This window comes from Phyllobates terribilis, unplaced genomic scaffold (assembly GCF_046119375.1).
Source record: "Phyllobates terribilis strain yellow unplaced genomic scaffold, ASM4611937v1 Scaffold_2__4_contigs__length_985480577, whole genome shotgun sequence".
Classification (NCBI taxonomy): domain Eukaryota; kingdom Metazoa; phylum Chordata; class Amphibia; order Anura; family Dendrobatidae; genus Phyllobates; species Phyllobates terribilis.
Window position 1 is genome coordinate 857,457,240 of NW_027362762.1, and position 26,981 is coordinate 857,484,220.

Sequence of the window (26,981 nt, forward strand, 5' to 3'; positions counted from 1 at the left end):
ATGTCACATGTTATAACAACATGCCACTAATCTTACATGGGAAATCTCCATACAACACATTGACCAAAGAATTGTGAAAGCATCATGTTCAGTTATAGAGAATATTCTGTTACTTCACCGGTACATTTGATCCGGGTTAAAGTCTACTTGAGACAATGCTCTGCTCAGTTCAAAGAAGTGTGAGCACCGAGAAATGACTGGAAGTTCTTAGAATAATATGAGGTTAGGCAATAATACTGTACATCAGATGCAGAGCTAACTACACTGAAATATGTGCCTCCTAGTTCCATATGTGATAGTAATTCCCAGAACATGGTTTTTAGAGATGGGGCGCAGTTGACCATATTAAACCATGAAACATATTTTTGAAGAATTACCATCTTCTCAAAGCTCAACACTAGTGGTTTTACCATCCCGAAATAAAATTATACTGCGCAAAAAAAATATTTTTGTCTCTGCTTTTACATTTACACTTCTCAAAAATAGGGAAAACAGAAGCATCATAACATAACCACAAATCAATTAACACCGTGGCTATCAACCGGTCCAGGTGTGCAGCAGAAACGATTGTGAATCGTAGTCTTTTGGTCTGGTGTACTGGAGAGGCAACAATAAGAAACCCCAAAAAAACCAAGACAATTGCTCTCTCCTTTTTCTTCCTGACCGATTTTTGTCTTTTTTGAATTTTGAATTTTGCTAGTGTCCTTGTCACTACTGGTAGCATTGGGTGATACTTACAGTCCATTCAGGTGGCACAGGTGGTCCAGCTCCTTCCTACAGGATGGCACTTCCATATGTGTCCTCCCAAGAAGATTTGCTGTGTCTCTCAGAACAGACTCAAAAGCATGGAGCATATACCAGGACGTGCCATTACAAAAGGAGTAAAAGGACATCAACCCAGCAACAGGACTGGCATCTACTCCTTTGGGTGGAGGAACACGAAGAGCACCACTGGAGCCCTACAAAATGCCATTCAGCGCGTTACTGATGTTCTTATTTCATATCAGAATCCATGAGGGTGGCAGGAGGGCCTAATATTCTGTAGTGGGAGCTCTGTTCACAGCCCAGTAACATGCAGCTCAACTGGAATTCACCAGAGAATACCAAAATTGGCAGGTCCACCATTGGCGTCCAGTTCTCTTGATGAGATGAAAGCAGCTTTACACAGAACGCATGACAGACATAAACTAGTCTGGAGATGTTGTGGTGAATGTTATGCCGCCTGTAACCTCATCCAGCATGACCAGATTGAATGACCAAACCACCATTTGATAGTCAATGGCACCCTGACAGCAGTTAGACATTGAGATGAAATTCTCAGAGCCATTGTCAAAAACTACGCTGGTGCAGTGGGCCCTGGATTCCTCCTTGTTCAGGATTTTGCCCAGCCTCAAGCGGAGTTCCTGGATAATGAAGACATTTATGCCATTGACTGGCCTTCATGTTCCCCAGACATAAATCCAATTGAGAACCTCTGGGATGTGTAACACTGCCAAATGGTGCCACAGACTGTCCAGGAGCTCATTGATCCCCTGATCCAGGACTGGGAGGTGATCCTCCAGGACACCATCCGCCAGCTCATCAGTATCTTGACCAGATGTTATCAGGAGTGCATACAGGCACGTGGGTGTCATAAACATTATCCAGTCACATTTTGAGTTTCCATAGTGTAATTCACGCAATTAGATCCATCTTTGATTTAATTTGTTTTCTTTTAATCTCCGGGGGATTTGGAATCCAGCCCTCAATTGGGTGATGATTTTGGCTTCCACCAACCACTGATATGTCATTTTGTTCTCAACAAATTATACAATTTATATCAGATTGTTAAATTTGAATCTTTCATCAGAAAATTCAGTAAACCCCATAATCAATAACTTGAAGAATCATTGTTAACAGAAACACCTTGAAGCAGTCATGTGCTGTATGAATCCGGCTCTCACTTCATTCTGGAGAAATTTTAGAGAACTCTTCTTTACAACCTTGATTAAGTTCATTGAGGTTTGTTGGCATACTTTTATGCCCAGCTCTAGTAAGACCCCGCCACAGCAGGTTGAATTCTGGACTTTGACTGGGTCATTACAACACCTTCATACTATTCTTTTTCAGCCATTCTTATATACAGTAGATTTGCTGCTGTGCTTGGGATCATTTCCCCTTTGCATGACCCAGTTTTGGTCAAGCTCTAGCTTTTGGATGTATAGCCTCACATTTGACTAGAACAATCTGTTATACAGAAGAGTTCATGGTATATTCAATGGCTGTAAGCTCCCCAGTTCCCGTGGGTGCAAATGTGGCGCCCCTGAGGGTTCGGTCGTCACAGAGGTATTGCATCTCACCCAGAGGTGTGGTATCTCACTCTCAGGTAAGGAAGGAGTATGGCTCAGGACCCTAACACTACATCCACTACACCACATTTCCGGGGGACAGGGTGAGATTGCTCCTACGGGAGAGCACAGTCCCTGATCCCTGGCTGGAGTGGGGAGGAACCACTTAGATAGGGGGAACTAAGTAGTGGATGGGTGGAGAACGTAGATCCTGGGAGCACTGTAGTAGGAGGTATAAAAACAAGGAACCATCTTGGTTCAGGGAGTGAGTTCAGTCGGAGGAGACTGGGGGCAGAGGCTCCGCACGAGCTCTGCTCCACAGGCAGGCCTAGTTAAGAGGCCTGAGCCTGAAAGGAGAGAAGAGAGGAAAGAGGGAGCAGGAAGGCTCCAGGACGAGGAGAGAAGGGACCCTAGGGGTACGGGCCATGCAGCAAGCCACCCGTACGCCCGCCGCTACCGGGAGGTAGAAGGGTCAGGCCTGAGAAGGGGAACCAGATCCCCCAACCAGCAGAGGCTACAGGGCTTAACTGGGAACCGGAGGCTGCAGGACTTTAAGTACAGTAGGCTGTCCACACCAGCCACTAGGAAAGTAGCCACATAGGGCCAGGGGACGGAACATACGTCGCCCGCTAAGGCCCGAAGACACTGGACAGAGGTGCCGCTAGGTGTGAGGTACAAAGAGAGAGGCCAGAGAGGACACACCGAAGGGGGTCCTGATAGATACTCCGGAGTTACCTGAGGGTCGACCGGGCCCCACACTGCGTGAGCACAGGACGCCGTGGGCTCTTACACTGGCCCTGTAAGTGGAACTGTTTAAACCGTGAGTAAAGGATCTGGGACTGCATCGTGTGGACTCTGTGATTATTCTTGCACCGTGACACCTTGCACCATCACCACCATCATCCATTCATGCTGCCCTGAAGCTACACTCTACCTGTGGGGAGTTACATCACCTTGCTGCACATACCACCAGCTTCAGCGGACTGCCCCGCAGCGGCGGTTACCAATAACTGCAATCCACAGGTGGTGTAGTCGGACATTGATATTAGTGCACATAGACTACCCTGGTTTGACCGCCCTGGGTCACGGACCGGGTCACCGCCACGGTGACTACAACCCCCAGCATCTACAAGGCCCGGCTCCGGGTATCCCCACGGCCCAGGGGGCGCGTCAACTTTGGCGTAGTCAGCAGGATATGCAACCAACCAGTTATCACCGGGTATCGCGCGCCTAGAGACTGTTTCACTGTACTGAATGTGGCGCCCGCCCCAGAAGAACGGGCGCCATTATGTGCGTGCTAAAAGACTACAAGAAACAACCTCCCATAGTGGGCCAGGCCCCAGTATGGCGCCAACAGTGGAGCCCGCCCCAAACAGCAATGGTCATGTATGCCAGTGTGTCCATCAAGTTGGGGGGGCTGACCCTGAAGGTGACCGACAGCAGGCTGCCATGGGACCGCAGCAAATTGCCCTGGGACCGCCCCCAACAGGGGAGGGGAGAGAAGAAAACTGGGAGACAGAGTGTGGTCTGGATCAGTCTAGACAGACCGCACCCGGTGGAGAAGATGGAGGACGGCAGTACCGGAGCCCCAGCCAGAGGCCTGCTCAGCCTGCAGCATCCTACACCCTGGAGGAGCTCGTGGCAAAGCTGCCCCAGAAGGACTCAGAGTTCCTCCGCTCCGGGATGGAAGACCTGGGCCGGAGGATGGAAAAGGCCCAGCGTGACGCCATCGCCGGATGGAAGCGGGAGATGGAGCAGAGGATGGCGGACTGGCAGCAGAAGACTCTGCCCAGCACCGGCAGTGCCCCAGCCGTCGCGGATCCCGACCAGCGCCAGGAGGCGAAGTGTGATGCAGGAGCGGCCGCGGGAGCAGGTAGGAGGAGTCTCCCTGTCCCGGGCGCTGCCAACGTCAACCTGCTCCTGGGCCCCCTGGTGGAGCCGCTGCTCCTGGGCGCTGCCACCGCCAGCCCGCTCCTACCCCCGCAGCTGGGCCCATCGCCAAGCCCTCCAGCCCCGGGCGCCACCAGTGGCGGCCCGCTCCCGCAGCCAGGTCCTCCAGCCCCGGGCGCCACCAGCGGCTGCCCGATCCCGCAGCCAAGCCCTTCAGCCCCGGGCGCCACCAGCGGCGGCCCGCTCCCGCAGCCATGTCCTCTGACCCCGGGCGCTACTACCACCAGCCCGCGCCCAGGCCCAAGATCAAGCCCTCCAGCCCCGGGCGCTACTACCACCAGCCCGCGCCCAGGCCCAAAGCCGCGCCCTCTGACCCCGGGCATCATCAGCAGCGGCCCTCTCCAGGCCCCACCGCAAGCCCTACAAATCCCGGGCGCGCCAACCCTGCACGCCCTGCAGACCTCAACACCGCTACCTCTGGGCACCAGTGATGCTGGACAGCTTCTGGGTCCCCTGCAGGAGCCGTCTCCCCCGCCCGTTGAGTGGGTGTACCGACGTCGCCGGTGGGACTGGTCCGCGGAGGTGGAGGACCAGCAGCTCTCACTCCTGCCCGCTCCACAGCCTGCCGCTTCTTCCCAGTTGCTGGAAGACAAGGCCCAGTTCGAGTGGGACCATGATGGGGAGGACCTGATGGGGTTCTCCCAGGAGACCAGGGCAGCCGCAGCCCGCCGCAAGGAGTTCTGCCACCAGCAGCTGGTTCAATTTGAAAAAGAGCGCAGCTTACGGCGCAAGCGGTGGGAGAAACTAGAGGCCCAGAATCTGCAGGAGAAGACCTGGGCCGTCAGTCCAACAAGGCCGCTCACGGCCCCAGAGAAGAGGGGACCGTTGTTAAATTTGATTTAAAGGCCGGATGGGGGTTCATCCGGGATCCGCACACAGACATTGATTTGTTTGTGAATAGAAGGGACGTGGAGTCCCACCTAAGAGCGGGTCATCCTGATCGGGACCTCTACCCCGGAGACATTGTTACATATACCAGGCACCGAGGAGATAGGGGCTGGTACGCCCTTAATGTTCACAGAGTGGAGGAGGAGAGTGAGTTCCACCTCTGTGAGGCTGAAGACCAGGCTGGGTCAGCTTCTCGAGGACCAGAGCCTCCCCGGAGGGAGCAGTATAATTAGGAACTTTAAACAGCAACCAGCACCCATGCAGAGTGGACACTGCAAGTACAGAGTTAATGTGTGTGTGTGAACAGTTAACCCGTTTATTGAGTTACCCAGAACGGGTCCAAAGACTAACCGGCTGAGGACTGGGAGCAGCCACTTCTTGTAAATAGTTGCACCTCTTGAGGTGCCCCATATTGGTTTTATAAGAACCTACAACAAATAAGTACCTCAGGGCAAGGGCCCGTTGGAGGTGGCCGAAGACAAGGTCCAGCACCTGCATCATCTAAGCCCTGCAGCCACCCCAGGGCCTCCATTGAGGGTTTGGGACGGGTCCCTCATGTTCGTCGGTTACCAGTTGCAAGTTGCATTTTAAAGAAAATGGACACCTGGTCGCGAATTGAACTGTGACCAGTTAAGAAAAGACAACTTGAAAATGTTTAAAAAAAAAAAAAAAGGAATGTTTTACATATGAGAAAAGGTTTAATAATATTTCTATGGTGTAAGCGATAGCATTGAAAGAATTACGCCTCCCATAAAGGGAAGAAGTTTTATTTTAATAATCTTGTATGCAGACGTGTCCTAAAATTTTGCATGTCTTTTAAAAAATTGTCTTTTGCTCTGTACCAGCCCGCAGACGTGCTGTGTTTTACCAGGGGGGTGTGTGGCGCCACTGAGGGTTCGGTCGCCACAGAGGTATTGCATCTCACCCAGAGGTGTGGTATCTCACTCTCAGGTAAGGAAGGAGTATGGCCCAGGACCCTAACACTACATCCACTACACCACATTTCCGGGGGACAGGGCGAGATTGCCCCTACGGGAGAGCACAGTCCCTGATCCCTGGCTGGAGTGGGGAGGAACCACTTAGAGAGGGGGAACTAAGTAGTGGATGGGTGGAGGACGTAGATCCTGGGAGCACTGTAGTAGGAGGTATAAAAACAAGGAACCATCTTGGTTCAGGGAGTGAGTTCAGTCGGAGGAGTAGTGAGGAGGAGATTGGGGGCAGAGGCTCCGCACGAGCTCTGCTCCACAGGCAGGCCTAGTTAAGAGGCCTGAGCCTGAAAGGAGAGAAGAGAGGAAAGAGGGAGCAGGAAGGCTCCAGGACGAGGAAACCGGATCCCCCAACCAGCAGAGGCTACATGGCTTAACTGGGAACCGGAGGCTGCAGGACTTTAAGTACAGTAGGCCGTCCACACCAGCCACTAGGAAAGTAGCCACATAGGGCCAGGGGACGGAACATACGTCGCCCGCTAAGGCCCGAGGACACTGGACAGAGGTGCCGCTAGGTGTGAGGTACAAAGAGAGAGGCCAGAGAGGACACACAGAAGGGGGTCCTGAAAGATTCTCCGGAGTTACCTGAGGGTCGACCGGGCCCCTCACTGCGTGAGCACAGGACGCCGTGGGCTCTTACACTGTCCCTGTAAGTGGAACTGTTTAAACCGTGAGTAAAGGATCTGGGACTGCATTGTGTGGACTCTGTGATTATTCTTGCACCGTGACACCTGGCACCATCACCACCATCATCCATTCATGCTGCCCTGAAGCTACACTCTTCCTGTGGGGAGTTACATCACCTTGCTGCACATACCACCAGCTTCAGCGGACTGCCCCGCAGCGGCGGTTACTAATAACTGCAATCCACAGGTGGTGTAGTCGGACATTGATATTAGTGCACATAGACTACCCTGGTTTGACCGCCCTGGGTCACGGACCGGGTCACCACCACGGTGACTACAACTCCCAGCATCTACAAGGCCCGGCTCAGGGTATCCCCATGGCCCAGGGGGCGCGTCACAAACACAACCAAATTATCACTGCTCCACCACCAGACAGTTGTGATGTTATGCTTGTGTTGATATGCTGTGCTTGGTTTTAGCCAAAAGTGACAGTATATTGTGACCAAACATCTCCACTTTAGTTTTCTGTAATAAAAGTCTTTTGAACAGACAAGTCTTGTAATTTGTACAGATACAACTTTGCAAACTTTATCTGTGCTGATATGTTCTTTTTAGAAAGAAGAGGCTGTCTCATTGCAACCTTTTCAAAAATGCCATACTTGTCAAGTTTGTTATACTTGTACTGTGATTAACTTAAACATTGACCCTCAGCCTTTAGCATCTGAGCTTAGCTCTTGTTTTTTTTTTTTTTTGCAATTTCCCTGACCATTGTGCGGTCTGAGCATGAGGGGAATTTGCTGGGATGTTCCACACCTGGGAATGATCAATGGGTCAATGATCTTGAATGATTTCTTCTTGTGAATAATCTTTCTCACTGTAGAATGATTGACTCTGAATTGTTTTAAAATGGCCTTATAACCCTTCCCAGATTTATTGGCAGCAACATATGCTTCTTCAAGATAATTTTAGATATGTGTTAACACAATACCAAGGAGGAAGTACATACCTAAATGCTAAATGCTCAAGACTAGCAAACTACCAAAACTTCTGCTTTTATAGAGGCGGTCATTCTTGCTGATGAACACTTATCAAGGGCATTTGATAAGCAGCACTTGGCTGCTACTTACACTCTACTTAGTTTTTCACACACTTCTGCATTTCGGCCTATATTTTGTTAAATACATAGTGGCACAGTCTAATTTGTTATGTGTCGCTGAGTATTTGAGGTTGTATTTACCTAGTTTAACCCCTTTACCCCCGAGGGTGGTTTGCACGTTAATGACCAGGCCAATTTTTACAATTCTGACCACTGTCACTTTATGAGGTAATTACTCTGGAACGCTTCAACAGATCCCCCTGATTCTGAGACTGTTTTTTCGTGACATATTGTACTTCATGATAGTGGTAACATTTCTTCGATATCACTTGCGTTTATTTGTGAAAAAAATGGAAATTTGGCGAAAATTTTGAAAATTTTGCAATTTTCAAAATTTGAATTTTTATGCCCTTAAATCAGAGAGATATGTCACACAAAATACTTAATAAATAAAATTTCCCACATGTCTACTTTACATCAGCACAATTTTGGAACCAAAATTTTTTTTTGTTAGGGAGCTATAAGGGTTAAAAGTTGACCAGCGATTTCTCATTTTTCCAACAAAATTGACAAAACCATTTTTTTAGGGACCACATCACATTTGAAGTCACTTTGAGAGGTCTTTATGACAGAAAATAACCAAAAGTGACACCATTCTAAAAACTGCACCCCTCAAGGTGCTCAAAACCACATTCAAGAACTTTATTAACCCTTCAGGTGCTTCACAGGAATTTTTGGAATGTGGAAGAAAAAAATGAACATTTAACTTTTTTCACAAAAATGTTACTTTAGACCCAATTTTTTTTATTTTCGCAGGGGTAACAAGAAAAAATGGACCCCAAAATTTGTTGTGCAATTTCCCCTGGGCACGCATATACCCCATATGTGGGCAAAAAACACTGTTTGGGCGCACGGCAGGGCTCGGAAGGGAAGGAGCGCCATTTGACTTTTTGATTGTAAAATTTGCTTGAATACTTAGCGGACGCCATGTTGCATTTGGAGAGCCCCTGATGTGCCTAAACAGTGGAAACCCCCCACAAGTGACCCCATTTTGGAGACTAGACCCCCCAAGGCACCTATCTAGATGCATAGTGAGAACTTGGAACCCCTAGGTGCTTCACAAATTGATTCGTAAAAATGAAAAAGTGGAAAAAAAAACACTTTTTCATTTTTACGAATCAATTTGTGAAGCACCTGGGGGTTCCAAGTGCTCACTATGCATCTAGATAGGTGCCTTGGGTGGTCTAGTTTCCAAAATGGGGTCACTTGTGGGGGAGCTCCAATGTTTAGGCACACAGGGGCTCTCCAAACGCAAAATGGTGTCCGCTAACAATTTGAACCGATTTTCCATTCAATTTGTTAGCGGACACCATGTCGCGTTTGGAGAGCCCCTCATGTGCCTAAACAGTGGAGCTCCCCCACAAGTGACCCTATTTTGGAAACTATACCCCTCAAGGATTTTATTAAGGGGTATAGTGAACATTTTGAACCCAGAGGTAAGACACAGAATTTGATAACATTAGGTCATCATATTGAATAAGTTGTCATTACTCTTGAGCGCAAGTGCTCGCTACTTGAGTTTGCATCGGGTACTCAGGTATGCACCATGTATCACGGGTGCTCAAGTGAAATGCATAGTACCGGGTGTCAGCTGTGACAATCAGCTGACACCCGGCGGCGATCGCGCCCGCACAGCCTGTGTGCGCGCGCGATCGCGATGACGTACTAATACGGGTCAGGCTCTTAAAGCCCAGGGCACAGACGCGTATTAGTACGTCATGGGCTTTAAAGGGGTTAAGGCCCTCTAAGGACCATTTTTTTTTATTATGTCTTGATATGTAAAAAAATATATAGAATTCAATTTAGGGTGTACTTAGTTCTTCTCATGACTGTATATAAACAAAAACACACATTTTATTCTTCCCATTCTATCTTATGATAAATCCTATTTTTTTGCATAGTATTTTAATACTCACCGCTTTAAATACTTTTTCTCTTCGTGCAAACACTCCAAACGCGATTATAAGCGCTCCTACCACCACTGCTGCCGCGATCGCTTCCACTGGAAGACCGGGCTGCCGATCTGTGAAAGAGACACTACATATTAGCATATTATTTTGCACACACTGACTAACCCTATAACCCCCCCCGGTACAACAATACTGCCATTGTATACACAAAGTTAGTGGATTGTATTGCTCACAGAAACCAAGAACCATCCATCATGTATACCAGCATTGAGTGGTTGAATTTCTTTTAGCGAAAATGGCATTAGCATGACAATGTTGTTGTCTTTGCATGGTACCAAATTTGGAACAAGAACAGAAATAGGACTTTAGCTTACAATCATATTTATAGATTTATTTCTATGAATCCGTGATATGGAATCCATCCTGTTTTGTGCCTTTACTATATATGGCTGCACACAAAAATGCCAATTCATTATGACTAGCATGGTGCACTCCAGTCTCTATGAACGGGCCTGCTGGAGTACAACGTGCCATCTGGAAGTTTGGTAACTGGCTGCCTGAAAGATTTTTCACCCGTATTAACTTTATATTGCCTGTTAGTGCTGCTTCTTTTTTTCTATCTATAATCTGTCCAAAAATGATGACATCTGCTCTAAATTTTGTCACTTTCCCCGGCATACTGAGAAAAGTTTTTATTCTTTGCCTCCCCTTCACTGTATTGATAAGAATATTGGGCTCTATTCATTAAGGTGTTTACACCATAATTCTGGCATAAACAAGTGGAAGTTGCAAAAAATATTTGTGACTTTTTCAGTTCTTATATCAGGCCAATCAGCTTTGCCAAGTTGGCAGGATGGGTAGGGGCTATGTCTGTAGCTCTAATTCATGAAGAGTTAGTTTAGTGGCCTAACTTGCGCCAGAAGTATACTCCAATCCCTGACTGGAGTACATCCCTGGCATAGGTGCATAGCACTTGTAAGATGCACCTATTTCAGTAAGTGACCTACATCCCTCAATGAATTAGGTGCATCTAACCCCATTACTCCCCTTAATTAAAGGGTACATGTCAGGCTCCCCATGCCCTGCAACCAAGCAGCATTCACCTATGTATGAGTAAACTCCCTGGCTAAGCAGCCCTGTATAATGTTATTCAGTGAAAACAAGGTATACAAAAAGTATTTATAATGTCCCCATTTGCTATGCCAATGAGGGCTTTGACTAATCCATGGTGCGTTAGTTACCCCACACTAGTCAGCCCTCTCTCCATTTTATAACACCCCTGTGGGCGTGATAATGTAATTTGCATGAGCTGCATCATCGCAGCTCATGCAAAGCTCGCGCATGTAAGCACTCATTCCGGCAGCATCAGTGTGTCTCTGAAGCCCGGTGTACGCTTCCTGGGTTCAGAGGAACACTGCGCATGACCAGAAGCTATCCTCTGAACCTTTGGACAACCGCAGTGCGCCTCTGAAGCCATGAAGCGTACACCTGGCTTCAGAGACAGACTGACGCTGCCAGAATGAGCGATGCACATACGTGAGCTTTCCATGAGCTGCGATTATGCCGCTCGTGCAAATTATTATATCCCACAGGAGTCAAAGCCCTAATTAGCATAGCAAATGGGGATTAATATAAATGCATTTTTTATACCTTGTTTTCACTCAATAACGTTATACAGGGCTGGTTAGGCAGGGAGTTTACTCATACATATGTGAATGCTGCTGATATGGAGGGCATGGGGGACATGACAGGTTCCCTTTAAGGCTGGTTTGTACAATGTCAGTCTTAATGAATTGTCCACGTGGAGCTAATATTTATGGATTAATTGGCACGCAGCATTAAGGAGGATCTGTCCCCACCGACACATCTCCCAAACTGCTATGTATTCCGCAATGCTGTGCAGTAAGTTCGCCAACAGTTAGGAGTCCTGCCGCATTGTTTATCTGAGCTTGGGAGTCCGGAGTACGCATTAGGATGTAGCGCACGGTCTGTTGCTGACTTTCTGTGGGGTAATGTAGCCAAGGACAAAGATAAAATTTATAGATTCAAAATCCATATCTCTTCCTCTATCCACCTATCCAGCCATTACACTAGCTTGGGCATGGATTTTTTGTGGTGGAAGATTGTCTTTAAGTTTCACTTAATGCCACTCTCAAAATTATACCATGGTGGTAAAATGGTAGATCAGGTGTTCACACGTCTGAGTTAATCATTAGTCTCAGATACAAGGTGACTGATCGGCAGTAAAACTGATAGCAGAACAGGGTCCACATTCCACCACAGAACATTGCAATGTTTTACAGATCATAAACCAGGCAGGAGCGCTTTCCATAAATAAGTATGTGATCTGCGTCACGTGTCCAGTACGGTATTTTGCATCATGTTTCATCTTTTAAGATTAAGAAAAGTAGCTAATTTCTATCTGATGTAGCCTAAAACTATCAGTACACAGATATTACACAATGGCCCGATTCAACGAAGCAATTAGGCCAGACTTCTGTCATAAATATCGCTTTGAAAAGTCACAAACTTACTGAGTTGTGAACATTTTTTTAAACTTCTTGTATTTTCACAGCAGTTTCCCCCAGCTATGCCAAAATGGGCAGAGTGGGGGTGGGACGGGGCGTTACAGGGGTATGACACGACAGCTTCTCTAATTTATGTCAAGCTGTGGCATTCCCTATTACAGCAATCCTACTCCAATCTTTGACTGCAGTAAGATTTGTGGCGAGGTGCATGCCACTTCTCAGACACTCATACCTTGCCGCCTTATCAAGACTAGCATGAAGATCACCGGTTTTGATGAATTAGCACTCTATGTTCATCCTGAAGCTAGACGTTAGTCTGAAATTCACCTTCTGTCCTCTCTGCTTTAAAGACGACCTGTCACCTGATCAAAAGTGGGCAGTTTTTGCTTTTATCTTATTGCCCCTGCTCCCCTGAGTATTTTGCTCTCTGATTTTGTCTGTTTGTTTTTTTTTAAGTCCGCCATACAGTTTCAGAGCTTTGGGCCTTTTTATCTACAGCTAGTTCTTTAGGGCCTTTACCAAGGGGGCAGTGCATATAGGGTTATAATGCATGGAATTATGTAAGCTACGCCTCCTTTTGTAAAAATTTGCATGAAATAAAAAGACTCATATCTCTGGAATTTCATGGTGGATTGAAAAAAAAAACAGAGCAAAAGCTGCCCACTTTTGACCTGATGATAGGTCTTCTATAAAGTTTGTACACATATTCAGTACGTTACAGTGGCATGTAAAAGTTTGGGCACCCCATGTGTAAATTACTGTTATTGTGAACAGTTAAGCAAGTTGAAGATTAAATGTTCTCTAAAACACCTAAAGTTAAAGATGACACATTTCCTTTGTATTTTAGGCACAAAAAAAATATTGTCTTTTTTTTTTTTTTCATTTTAAAAATTCCAAAAACAGAAATAGCCGAAGCAAAAGTTTGGGCACCCCAGGAGCTTTGTGTGCTCAAATAACTTTGACCAAGGTTTCAGACCTTAATTACCCTGTTAGGGTTATGGCTTGTTCACGATCATCGTTAGGAAAAGCCAGGTGATGCAAATTTCCCAGCTTTATAAAAACATAGTCTCCTGTAACCTTGTGCCAAAAAACTGCAGCCATGGATTCTTCTAAACAGCTGCCTAGCACTCTGAAAAGAAAAATGGTGGAGGCAAAGCAAGAGAAGGCAGGGCAGTTAACAGGAACAGTGGAGGTCAAGATGAGGTCTGGAAGACCAAGCAAAATTTCAGTGAAATCTGCCTCTGGAATTGCTAGAGAGGCAAATCAGAACCCCCGCTTGACTGCAAATTACCTTCAGAAAGATTTAGCAGACTTTGGAGTTGTGGTACATTGTTCTACTGTTCAGAGACACCTGCACAAATATGGCCTTAATGCAAGAGTCATCAGAAGAAAACCTCTCATGCATCTTCACCATAAAATTCAGAGTCAGAAATATGCAAAAGAACATCTAAACAAGCCTGATGCATTTTGGAAACAAGTCCTGTGGACCGATGAGGTTAAAGTAGAACTCTGTGTGGAGAAAAAAGGGCACAGAATTTTAGGAAAAAGAACATCTCGCCAACCATTAAGCATGGGGGTGGATCAAGCATGCTTTGGGTTTTGTGTATCAGCCAAAGGCACGGGGAACATTTCACGGGTATAGGGAAGAATGGATTCAATTAAATTTTAACAAATTCTTCATGCAAACACAACACCATCTGTAAAAAATATGAAGTTTAAAAAGGATGGCTTCTACAAATGGATAATGATCCTAAAACACACATCAAAATCCACAATAGACTACCTCAAAAGGGCGCAAGCAGAAGGTTTTACAATGGCCCTCAAAGTCCCCTGATCTGAACATCATTGAAAATCTGTGGCTAGACCTCAAAATAGCAATGCATGCAAGTGTGGCGCCCCTGTGGGTTCAGTCGCCACAGAGTTACTGCATCTCAACCAGAGGTGTGGTACACCACTCTCAGGTAAGGAAGGAGTACCACCCGGGACCCACACATCCACATCCAACACTACACCACTCCAGGCCAGTAGGCAGAGACAAGATGCACTTAAGTACTGCTGAGCCCTGTTCCTGGATGGAATGGGAGGAACCAAGAGAGGGAGAACCATGTAGTGGGTGTGGGTGGAGGAAGCAGATCAGGGGAGCACTTCAAGTAGGAGTATAAGAAGGGAACCATCTTGTAGGAGACAGGGTCAGTCTGATTAGAGTAAGAAGAGAGAGAGAGTGTTGGGAGCAGGAGCTCTGCAGGAGCTCTGCTCAGGAGGAGTGGAGGAAGAAGCAGGGCCTAGACTGAGAGGCCCAGGACAGACTGAAAGAGAACAGGAGCAGAGGAAAGGCTCCAGAGAGACAGAGGGGATCCCAGGGGCACGGTGAGTGCAGGAAGGCACCCGTGCGCCCGAATCTACACGGACATGGAGGGATCAGGCCGCAGAAGGGACCGGCCCCTAAACTAGTTGAGAACAACCAGGCTCAGCTAGAAAACCAGAGGTTGCAGTACTTTCATGGTGCTGCAGCCCACAGCCGCACCTACATCGCCGAAAAGGTGGCCGCAGAGGGCCCAGGGGACTGCAGGTCGCCTGACAAGATCTGAGGTCACTGGCTTGGGAAACTGGGTGTGAGGCGCAGGGCAGGAGGGTGAGAGCCAGCGCAAGGAAAACGACTGAGGAAGGCACATAGAACGGGGTCCCGTTAAGTTCTCCTGAAATACCTGAGGGATTGCTGAACCCCTTCCTTGGTGAATGCAGGATGACGTGGGAGGTTACCCACTGGCGCTGGTAACCTGGAGTCTTGAACAACTGTGAGTAAACCTTGAAGACTGCACCCCACTGTGTCATAGAATTATTGCTGCGCCATCACCAGCCCTGCACTACACAACACCAACAACATCTACCTCATAACATCACTACTTCCTGCCCTGGAGCTAAGCTCTGCTGCGTCACCATCAGCTCCAGAGGATCTGCACCGCAGCGGCGGCCCCATATAGCCGCATACCACAGGTGGCGTCACGAACATTATATCTAAAAACTTTATTCCCCTTTTTTCATTCCCCTTTTATTGACCGCCCTGGGTCACGGACCGGGTCACTGCCACTGTGACATCCCCCAGCACTGACCGGCCCAGCTACCGAGTACCCCACGGCCCAGGGGACGCGTCACAAGATGACCCAGGAATCTCACAGAACTGGAAGAATTTTCCAAGGAAGAATGGATGAAAATTCCTCAAACAAGAAATGAAAGACTCTTGGCTGGCTACAAAAAATGTTTACAAGCTGTGATACTTGCAAAAGTAGGTGCTACTAGGTACTAACCATGCAAAGTGCCCAAACTTTTGCATCAGCCCATTTTCCTTTTTGTAATTTTTAAAATGTAAAAGATTAAAGAAAAAAAAATAAATAAATTATATATATTTTATATATATATATATATATATATATATATATATATATATATATATAATATATAATATTTTGTCTAACATACAAAGGAAATGTATCATCTTTAACTTTAGGCCTTAACTTGCTTAACTGTTCACAACAATAGTGATTTTGACCAGGGGTGCCCAAACTTTTACATGCCACAGTATTTATGGAAGTCTCTACAGGAAGTCTCTAATTACAGACCATTAGAATGAGCCTCTGTATAATGTCTCTGTAAGGCAACATATTCTAGAAGTATGTCTTTAAAATGTGAAGGTGAGAAGAATCTCTCCATAATACAAGGCTAGTTGTAAACTACAAGAAGCTAAACCACCAGGAAGCAAAATACGTTACATGTGAGAGGAAGAAGCTTGGAAACACAACTTGTGTTGACTTTTAGTCTTACCTCCAACAATCAGCTCGATCACTCTGACGCTCTCAGTGCCATTGGTTGAAGCTACACATGTGTACGTGCCACTATCTGCCTTGGTCGCCTTTTCAATCGTGAGCTGCAGGGTGTCCGTGGTCATGTCTTGCTTGTAGCGGGAAGGTAATGTAAATAGGCTGTTATTTTGTCTCCAAAACATTACAGCTGCCGGGTTGGCCTTGAAGCCACATGTGATTTGGACAGTTTTACCCTCTTGTGCAAGGATTTCTGTTTCTCCAGAAAGTATAGGAGGAACTATAAAGAGAAATTGTGAAATGAATGTTAGGTCTGTGTCATACACAAGCTATCCCTATCCAGAACTTCCCATAGACATGTACACAGAGCTTCGGAAGAAAAGCTACTACCCGACACTTCTGAGAGACTTATGTAGCACCCTGAGGATTCGGCTGCTACAGGGGTATTGCACCTCACTCCAGAGGTGTGGTATTCCACTCCCGGGTAAGGATGGAGTGTGGGACTGAGCTCAGTAGGCTGCATGCACTACATACATCCCATTTCCGGGGGACAGAACTACGGTACTCCCACCAAGTATATGTGCAGGTACGACAGCGTCTGTCCCTGGCTGGAGTGGGAGGGGGGTGGAACATCCCAGTAGTGTAGGGGCAGATAGGGGGAGTAGTCTGGGTAAAGCTAGGAGCTCATTGGGTGCTAGTCACCTGGGCTCACACATAGAGGGAGTATATAAGGTGGGCACCATCTTAGGACAGGGTCTTTTTAGCCTGAGGAGCAGAGCAGAAGAGTTCAGCCAGGAGGGCTGACAGGGACCTGTGGCTCCGGCTGGGCCCAGCTCCAGAGCCAAGCCTGCAGAGGAGAGAGGAGAAAGAAGGACCCAGAGAGAAAGACAGAGGGAACCCCAAGAACCCAGAAACAGACCAGAAAGGGTGAAGGGTTGGCGGACACGGGTACCGGAACCCGAACTGGTGGAGGCCACTTATCCTCAGCCAGGAACCGGAGGTCGTGGTCAAGATTTGCCACGACCCTCACCAAATCCACCAGAAAGGCACACCAAGCATGGGGTCAGGGAACCCAGAGGAGGTTTGACCACTAAGAGACCCGAGGGAGCCGGCCAAAGGTGGATCCCTGGTGGGAACGGCCAGAGACAGAGAGAGAGAAGGGAGCTCAGGACCACGCTTCAGAACTGCTTGGGGGTTAGCCGAGTCCAGGACCTGGTGGACGCAGCACGGCTCGGGTGGTCACTCAAGGCCAGAGTGACTGAGAGAACACTTGTGAGTAAAACCCCTGAAACTGCATCTCCTGACTCTGACTCTTCTTACTGACCGTCACAACCCCCATCATCTTCACCTGCTGCCCTGAGGCCATACCCCTCCCGTTGGGGGTTATACCATCATCGCTGCACCCATACCACCGGCCTCAGCGGACTGTTCTGCAGCGGCGGCTGCAAAGCCGCACTCAACGGGTGGCGTAGTCGACATCCAAGTTAACATCTACTGCCATAGACTGCCACTTAGTTTGACACCCTGGGCACGGACCGGGTCACCGCCACAAGGACTACTACCCCCATCGAGATCCGGCTCCGGGTATCCCTTGAACATGGCCCAGGGGGTGCGTCAACTTTGGCGTAGTCGGCAGGATCACGTGCCCGCAACCATCGGGTACTGCGTGCCTGAAGAAAAGTTCGCATTTACCTCAAAAAGAAGTCTCCCGCCGGTTCCGGAGGGTCCCCGTCATCGGACGCCATCTCAGATCGGTTCCCGCCATTTGCCCGTCATCTGCAGTCTTTTCCCGCCATCTGCAGTGTTTCCCGCCACTGGGAAGCGGTTCCCGCCATCTGAGAAGATTTCCCGCCCTGGCAGAGCGGACGCCATTATGGGCGTGCCAGAGGGTGGTAAGAGACGACCTCCCATCGTGGGCCAGGACCAAGAATGGCGCCAAAAACGAAGACCGCCCCCACCAGCAGAGACTGCAATGATTGAGATGTCCATCAGCGTGGGGGGTCGGCCCCTGGAACTGACAATCACCAAGTTGCCCCAGGACCGCCCTCAATGGGGGCGGAGACAGAACAAAAGAGAGAAGATGGGAGCAGCTTGGAGAAGTCTGGAGGAGCCGTACCCGGAGATGGAGGGAGAGGCAGGCAGCACCGACCCTGTGGTCAGGAGCCTGATGCAAGCTACCACTCCACAAGACCTGGTGGAGATCCTGGCACAGCTCCCCCGAGACCGGGAGCGTGCACAGACCGCGCTGGAGGGCCTCGCACGGAGGATGGCCCAGGTGCAGCGAGAAACGCTGATGGAGTGGAGCAGGGAGATGGCCCAGCAGGCTGGAACCCGCCAGCGGAGCACACCACCCGCAACGAGGAGCACGCCTGCCCCTGAAGAGGATGCAGAAGGGACGGAGGCCGGAGATGACGCCGCAGAGGGAGCTGAAGAGACGGAGGCAAGTAAAGGGGACGTCACTACCCCAAGCCCAGCCACCGTAAGTCTACCCCCGCTCCCCGTCGCAGAGCCCGAAATCCCACCGATCGTGCCCGTTGCCGCACCGCTACCGCTCCAGACTAGGCCCCAAGCAGGAGCCGCGACCACGCCCCCTGTGACGTTACGCGCCTCAACCCTGAGCGCGGCCAAGCAGGAGACGCCACCGGCCTGGTCGCAAGGCCGAGTGCCCCCGGGCGTCGCCGTCTTCACGGTGCCCTTTACCTTCAGGGTACCCCAAGCCTGGTCGCAAGGCCTAGTGATACCGGGCGCCGCTGCCACCACCGCGCCCTCAACTTCCACTGTGCCGCACCTGGGTGAAGACTTGCTTGCCCAACACACTTGCCCAGATGGGCAGCCCTTTGCGTGGCCACCGGAGTACCACCATCCCCGACTCCGGAAAGAAAGACCCCTGGATGAGCCCCTAATCCCGGTTCCGGCGCCCGTCAAGATGACCCCGCTCTCGTTAGAGGAGGCGCAGTTTGAGTGGGACCCCGCAGGAGGAGACCTCATCGGGTTCACTCAAGAGACCCGGGCGGCTGCAACTGAGCGTGCGGAGTGCTGCCGCCAGCAGTTGGAAGTCTTTGAGCGAGAACGGAGAGAGAGACGGGTCCGCGAGGAGCGGCTGCAAGTAAAGAGTGCAGAACAAAAGAGCCGGACCCGAAGGAACCCCCGTGCAGCCCACGGTCCCCGTGCCACCGGGACTGTAATCAAATTCCAACTGCAGCACGGTTGGGGCTTCATCAGAGATCATCACACCCCCGGCGACGTCTTCGTGACCAGAAGAGATGTCGAGTCCCACCTACCGGAGGGACACAGAGGTCGTGACCTTTACCTGGGTGATGAGGTCACCTTCACCCGGCACCAATGTGCCAAAGGACCCTATGCCCTTCATGTACACCGACTGACAGAGGAAGAGCTGAGGTGTCAGGAGGAGCAAGAGGACCCGGACGGGTCTGAAGGGTACACGGAGGAAGGAGCAGGAGGACGTCGCCACTGATGTACAGTAGGAGCACTGTAAATAGTTACCCGTGAAGGTACAATAACTGTTACCATTATAGTCCCCGTTGGGACCAGTGAACTGTTCCAGTGTGTCCCATCTCCCCACAGGCTGAGGACTGTGAGCAGCCATCCCCTTTTCCCCACTGGCCGAGGACTGAGAGCGGCTATATCCCTTGTAAATAGTTGCGCTTCCTAAAAGTGCCCCCTACCGGTTTTATAGGAAACTGTTTTTTCTACCAGAGACTGTGGCACTTATCTGGTCACAATTTGCACAAGTGGCCAGAGGTCAAAAATGTTTTTTATGAAAAGTTTTATTATGATGAAAGAGTTAATATTATTTTATGATGTGTCCGTAACATTTTAAAAGAGAAGTACCTCCCATAAAGGGATGATTGAAGGTTACAGTTTATATATTTTATATGTAGTGCACTTTAAAAAGCTTGTATGTTTTATGTTTTTGCTCTTTTACAGCCCGAGGACGTGCTGTGATTTACCAGGGGGGAATGTAGCACCCTGAGGATTCGGCTGCTACAGGGGTATTGCACCTCACTCCAGAGGTGTGGTATTCCACTCCCGGGTAAGGATGGAGTGTGGGACTGAGCTCGGTAGGCTGCATGCACTACATACATCCCATTTCCGGGGGACAGAACTACGGTACTCCCACCAAGTATATGTGCAGGTACGACAGCGTCTGTCCCTGGCTGGAGTGGGAGGGGGGTGGAACATCCCAGTAGTGTAGGGGCAGATAGGGGGAGTAGTCTGGGTAAAGCTAGGAGCTCATTGGGTGCTAGTCACCTGGGCTCACACATAGAGGGAGTATATAAGGTGGGCACCATCTTAGGACAGGGTCTTTTTAGCCTGAGGAGCAGAGCAGAAGAGTTCAGCCAGGAGGGCTGACAGGGAGCTGTGGCTCCGGCTGGGCCCAGCTCCAGAGCCAAGCCTGCAGAGGAGAGAGGAGAAAGAAGGACCCAGAGAGAAAGACAGAGGGAACCCCAAGAACCCAGAAACAGACCAGAAAGGGTGAAGGGTTGGCGGACACGGGTACCGGAACCCGAACTGGTGGAGGCCACTTATCCTCAGCCAGGAACCGGAGGTCGTGGTCAAGATTTGCCACGACCCTCACCAAATCCACCAGAAAGGCACACCAAGCATGGGGTCAGGGAACCCAGAGGAGGTTTGACCACTAAGAGACCCGAGGGAGCCGGCCAAAGGTGGATCCCTGGTGGGAACGGCCAGAGACAGAGAGAGAGAAGGGAGCTCAGGACCACGCTTCAGAACTGCTTGGGGGTTAGCCGAGTCCAGGACCTGGTGGACGCAGCACGGCTCGGGTGGTCACTCAAGGCCAGAGTGACTGAGAGAACACTTGTGAGTAAAACCCCTGAAACTGCATCTCCTGACTCTGACTCTTCTTACTGACCGTCACAACCCCCATCATCTTCACCTGCTGCCCTGAGGCCATACCCCTCCCGTTGGGGGTTATACCATCATCGCTGCACCCATACCACCGGCCTCAGCGGACTGTTCTGCAGCGGCGGCTGCAAAGCCGCACTCAACGGGTGGCGTAGTCGACATCCAAGTTAACATCTACTGCCATAGACTGCCACTTAGTTTGACACCCTGGGCACGGACCGGGTCACCGCCACAAGGACTACTACCCCCATCGAGATCCGGCTCCGGGTATCCCTTGAACATGGCCCAGGGGGTGCGTCACTTATTCACCAACACAAAAAAATATCAGGAACAAAACCAATATGGACAAACTTTGTTTCCCAAACTAATGTTAGGGGACAGTTGGTATCCACCAGTTTCAGTAGAATATGACAACATAAATGTAATTGGCAGCATTGCTTAGCGTTACACAAACACATTTCACCCTGTGACTATTATACAAATTTTATTACCCATTGCTGACACAGTGCCAACGTATTCTGAAGTGTTGTATCAAGATTGTCACCATTCACATCAGTCCCTATCCAAAAGAGGGCGTCACAATACTTTCCATATTTAGACACACAATGGTCATTATGATGGTAAGCCAATTATCCTCTCATTATATTTTTGAAGAATGGGAGGAAACCAAAATGATCTTGGTCAAATTCAAACTCAAGACCATAGTGTTTCAAGGCAACAATGCTAACCAGAGAGCCACCCAAGTTACACAATATGGACCATCAAAATACAAAAAATCATCATGTAATCTCTCATTATGATCTTCATGACTAAGGTCTGACAATTTAGATCGATATTGAATTGATTGGCAACTAAATTCTCTATTTGTAGATCAGTGGATGTGAACATTCATCTCCCCAGTTCAACAAGAACTTTTGCTGTTAGGACACGTTCACATGTTCAGTATTTTACATCAGTATTTGTAAGCCAAAACCAGGAGTGGGTAAAAAATACAGAAGTGGTGACGTGTTTCTATTATACTTTTCCTCTGATTGTTCCTCTCCTGGTTTTGGCTTACAAATTCTGATGAAAAATACTGACCAAATACTGAAAGTGTGAACGTGGCTTTTTCAAGGAGGAAGTATTCTTCTCTGATGATTGATCGCACAATTAAAAGGGTTGTCCAGTCAAAACCGATAAGTCTGTAGGCATTCTGTGTGACTGCAGACATATGAATCCGTGCGTGCGCTGCGGGGGTTCTCCGGTTTCAGACCCGATAACAGAGGTTATCTATGAGTTCTACATACCCCCCGGAAAGTGGACATGGCCTCTCTCTCGCTTAATACAAGTGTATGGAGAGCAAGGCAGTGCCCACTGACCGGGGCTATGTATAACTCATACATACTTTCCGGTACAGGATATGAAATCGGAAATCTTTGGTCACACAGAGTGACTGCAGACTTATTGGTTTTGACCAGACAACCCCTTTAAGGGGACTATCTCATAAGGATGACATCTTTTCAGATGAAAGCAAGTCTGACTATAGGTCCAACTTCCGAAACGGAGGATGCTACAGGGCAAATGTAGCATTACAGGGACAAGCCAGATCAGTCGTTGTGAGATCTCTGCTCTATGTTAGTGGCTCTCCACTTAGAAGAGGGTCTCGAACTTGGCATTAAGTGCAACAGCTCATAATAAGCCTGTGTAGGTAAACTAAGCTTATGTCAGTCTTAAAGGGAACCTGTCACCTTAGTAAATGCTTTATAGATATAGGGTTAATCTGCAAGCAAATAGTGTTTCAATGCTGCCTGGCCACCTTACTGAAAATGCAGTTACCAGGAGAAAATTAATTTATTTCCTTTCAGGAGCCCCTGGCTTTCAGTCATATGGGTGGGGCAGGGAGTGATTACAGTCTCCGCTCACCACACCGCTCATTATTCTGTTAGCAGCAGTTGCCAGCACGCCCTGGCACTTTGGTTTATAGCTCGCTCTGCGCAGATGCGCCACAGAGACGGCTGTCAATCAAAGTGCTGGGACGTGCTTACAGCCGGCACTCACAGTATAAGGAGCGGTGACTGTAGCTGCTCCTTGCACGACCCCATGGCTGAAAGCCCGCAGCTCCTGGGATAAATTAAAGGGGTTTTCCCATGAACAAAGTACATTTAATCAATAGATCTTTGAATAAAAATAAGTTCCCCAATTGGATGTGCTAAAAAAAAAAGTTCCTGTGCTGAGATAATCTTATAAATGTGTCCCTGCTGTGTACTGTGTAATGGCTGAGTCTGACCGTGCAGGAACATGGTCTGATCATACCATAGCTCCTGGGCAGGGGAGGAAGCAAAAGAGTATACAGACATTACAGTCATGGCCAAAAGTTTTGAGAATGACACCAAAATTATATTTTCACATGATCTGCTGGCCTCTGTTTTTTATTAGTGTTTGTCTGATGTTTATATCACATACAGAAATATAATTGCAATCATATTATGAGTACCAACAGGTTATATTGACAGTTAGAATGAGTTAATGCAGCAAGTCAATATTTGCAGTGTTGCCCCTTCTTCTTCAAGACCTCTGTAATTCTCCCTGGCATGCTCTCAATCAACTTTTGGACCAAATCCTAACTGATAGCAGTCCATTCTTGCATAATCAATGCTTGCATTTTGCCAGAATTTGTTGGTTTTTGTTTGTCCACCCGTCTCTTGATGATTGACCACAAGTTCTCAATGGGATTAAGATCTGGGGAGTTTCCAGGCCATGGACCCAAAATCTCTATGTTTTGTTCCATGAGCCATTTTGTTATCACCTTTGCTTTATGGCAAGGTGCTCCATCATGCTGGAAAAGGCATTGTTGGGCGCCAAACTGCTCTTGGACTGTTGGGAGAAGTTGCTCTTGGAGGACATTCTGGTACCATTCTTTATTCATGGCTGTGTTTTTAGGCAAGACTGTGAGTGAGCCGATTCCCTTGGCTGAGAAGCAACCCCACACATGAATGGTTTCAGGATGCTTTACAGTTGGCATGAGACAAGACTGGTGGTAGCGCTCACCTCTTCTTCTCCGAATAAGCTGTTTTCCAGATGTCCCAAACAATCGAAAAGGGGATTCATCAGAGAAAATGACTTTGCCCCAGTCCTCAGCAGTCCACTCCCTGTACCTTTTGCAGAATATCAGTCGGTCCCTGATGTTTTTTCTGGAGAGAAGTGGCTTCTTTGCTGCCCTCCTTGAAACCAGCCCATGCTCAAAGAGTCTCCGCCTCACAGTGCGTGCAGAAGCACTCACACCAGCCTGCTGCCATTCCTGAGCAAGCTCGGCACTGCTGGTAGTCCGATCCCGCAGCTGAAACAGTTTTAAGATACGGTCCTGGCGCTTGCTGGTCTTTCTTGGGCGCCCTGGAGCCTTTTTGACAACAATGGAAGCTCTCTCCTTGAAGTTCTTGATGATGCGATAGATTGTTGACTGAGGTGCAATCTTTGTAGCTGCGATACTCTTCCCTGTTAGGCCATTTTTGTGCAGTGCAATGATGGCTGCACGTGTTTCTTTAGAGATAACCATGGTTAACTGAAGAGAAACAATGATACCAAGAACCAGCCTCCTTTTAAAGTGTCCAGTGATGTCATTCTTACTTAATCATGACTGATTGATCGCCAGCCCTGTCCCCATCAACACCCACACCTGTGTTATTGGATCAATCGCTAAAATGATGTTAGCTGCTCCTTTTAAGGCAGGACTGCAATGATTTTGAAATGTGTTTTGGGGGTTAAAGTTCATTTTCTGGGCAAATATTGACTTTGCAAGTACAGTAATTGCTGTTAAGCTGATCACTCTTTGACATTCAGGAGTATATGCAAATTGCCATTACAAAAAATGAAGCAGTAAACTTTGGAAAAATTACTATTTGTCTCATTCTCAATACTTTTGGCCATGACTGTACAGCATGGGATCACAAATTATTTATTTTGTGAGGCAAAACATTTCCCTGCCCGTTTTTAAGCAATGTTTTACTTCACAAATTCAATCAGCTGTGACCTCCTGCTGTAATGTCTGTATACTCTTTTTCTTTCTCCCCTGCCCAGGAGCTGTGGTATAATCAGACCATGTTCCTGCACAGTCAGACACAGCCATTACACAGTACACAACAGGGGCACATTTATAAGATTATCTCAGCGCAGGAACATTTTTTTAAAACACTACTCCATGGTTTTTTGTTTATTTTACCACTGGAGTGGTGCTTTAAGGGCGCATAAAGACGGCTGTATTTCTTGTGCAAGGATTGCAGAGCACAGACTGGCCCAGCACTTTCCTGACCTGAGAGTGACAGCGTGATGTATTTATATACAGCTGTCACACTCAGGTCAGGAGAGCAGACGGTCAGAGAGTTGTGATCCTCGCACAAGAAATCCGTCTGTCTGCGCCCTTAAAGATGGGACCAGAGCGAAACGAAAAAAGATGAAGACGTCGGAGGGCGAATATAAGACAAGGGGCAGGGGACTTAGATTTAAAGCACCACTCCAGCGCTGAAAAAATAAAAAATAAACACTGGAGTGGTGCTTTAAACACATCCAATTATTATCCAAGTTGTTATTATTCAAAGATTGATTGATTAAAATGTTGATTAAAATTTATTTTGTTTGTGGGAAAACCCCTTTAAGTTAATTCCCCCCCGGTAGCAGCAATTTCAGTAATGTGGCCAGGCAATATCTGCAGGTAAATAGCATTTTCCATGGTAACAGGTTACCACCATTTTAATTTTTATTTCATATACCAATAGTACACATGAAAATAAGAAACTTTGTAATATATCTCATCAGTGAAATTTGCTTCTTTCTCCTTCTGTACTGATCTTTTTCTCTGACTTCATGGTCAAAATCTGTATTCAGTGAGGACAGATTTCCCATTACTGAGATAGGAGATGGGAGTTGGAGCTTTTAAAATGCTATGGAGGGGGGAGGGAGGAGCTAGAGGCAGACACATATTCTACTGCAAGTTTTACTAAAACAACAGTTACAGTTACCATAGAACTTTATGAGCACAAACTGCCATATCCTATCTCAGTAATGAAAAAGTCTGTAATCACTCAAGAATTTTAAGAATGAATGATCAGTCCAGGAGGAGAAAGAAGTGGATTTCTTTAATAAGATATACTCCCAACTTTCTTAATGTAGGGCCATTGCTGGCGCACCTGCATGCAGGGTCGGACTGGGGCACCGGGACACCGGAGAATTCTCCGGTGGCCGCAGGTCCTCTGAAGGCCCCCAAACAGAATGCACTGGGGCCGCTGGTTAACATGGCTGCCGGTGCTCCGCACTGCAACGGCCCGGGGGTTCAGGAGGGCCCTTGCAATGCGGCTGATGAGGGCAATCTGGCCTGTTTCTCGGACCCCCAGACTCCGGGGGGCCCATGGCCAGATTGCCCTCATCCTGTGCGGCGGGCAGGGAGCGGTCCCTCCAGCTCCGCTGCCATCGAAAATGGCTGCGTAGCGGAGGGATCCGTCCTCTGTTTCCTGCCCGGTGCTTCCTCCCTGACACAGGCTCGCGCTGCTTGAAGACGTCATCATTCAGCACGAGCCTGTGTCAGGGAGAAAGATGCGGAGCAGGAAGCAGAGGACAATGCTGTGAGGGAGCGGGCTGAGAGGAAAGTGTTTTTTTTTTACACTAATACACTGGACTGGAGATGGGGGAAATTGGGGACAGCAATGGTGATGGAGAAGGTGGGGAGAGATGAGGGAGAACAGTCTTTATGGTGGGGGGAGATGAGGGAGAGCAATGGTGATGGAGAAGGCGGGGGGAGAAGAGGGAGAGCAATGGTGATGGAGGTGGGGGGAGATGAGGAAGAGCAATGGTGATGGAGGAGGTGGGGGGAGATGAGGGAGAGCAATGGTGATGGAGGAAGTGGGGGGAGATGAGGGAGAGCAATGGTGATGGAGGAGGT

General features: G+C 48.3%; 1 protein-coding gene across 1 annotated transcript in view; it reads right to left on the reverse strand.

Moving 5' to 3' along the window:
* The window catches only part of TMIGD1 (transmembrane and immunoglobulin domain containing 1), a 53,032-nt gene that overhangs the window by 7,656 nt on the left and 18,395 nt on the right, over positions 1 to 26,981 (reverse strand). The window contains exons 4-5 of the mRNA XM_073667973.1: positions 16,191 to 16,466; positions 9,850 to 9,956 (exon numbers count right to left, since the gene is read on the reverse strand). Of these exons, the coding sequence (XP_073524074.1) occupies positions 9,850 to 9,956; positions 16,191 to 16,466 (383 nt within the window). The remainder of the gene's footprint in view (positions 1 to 9,849; positions 9,957 to 16,190; positions 16,467 to 26,981) is intronic.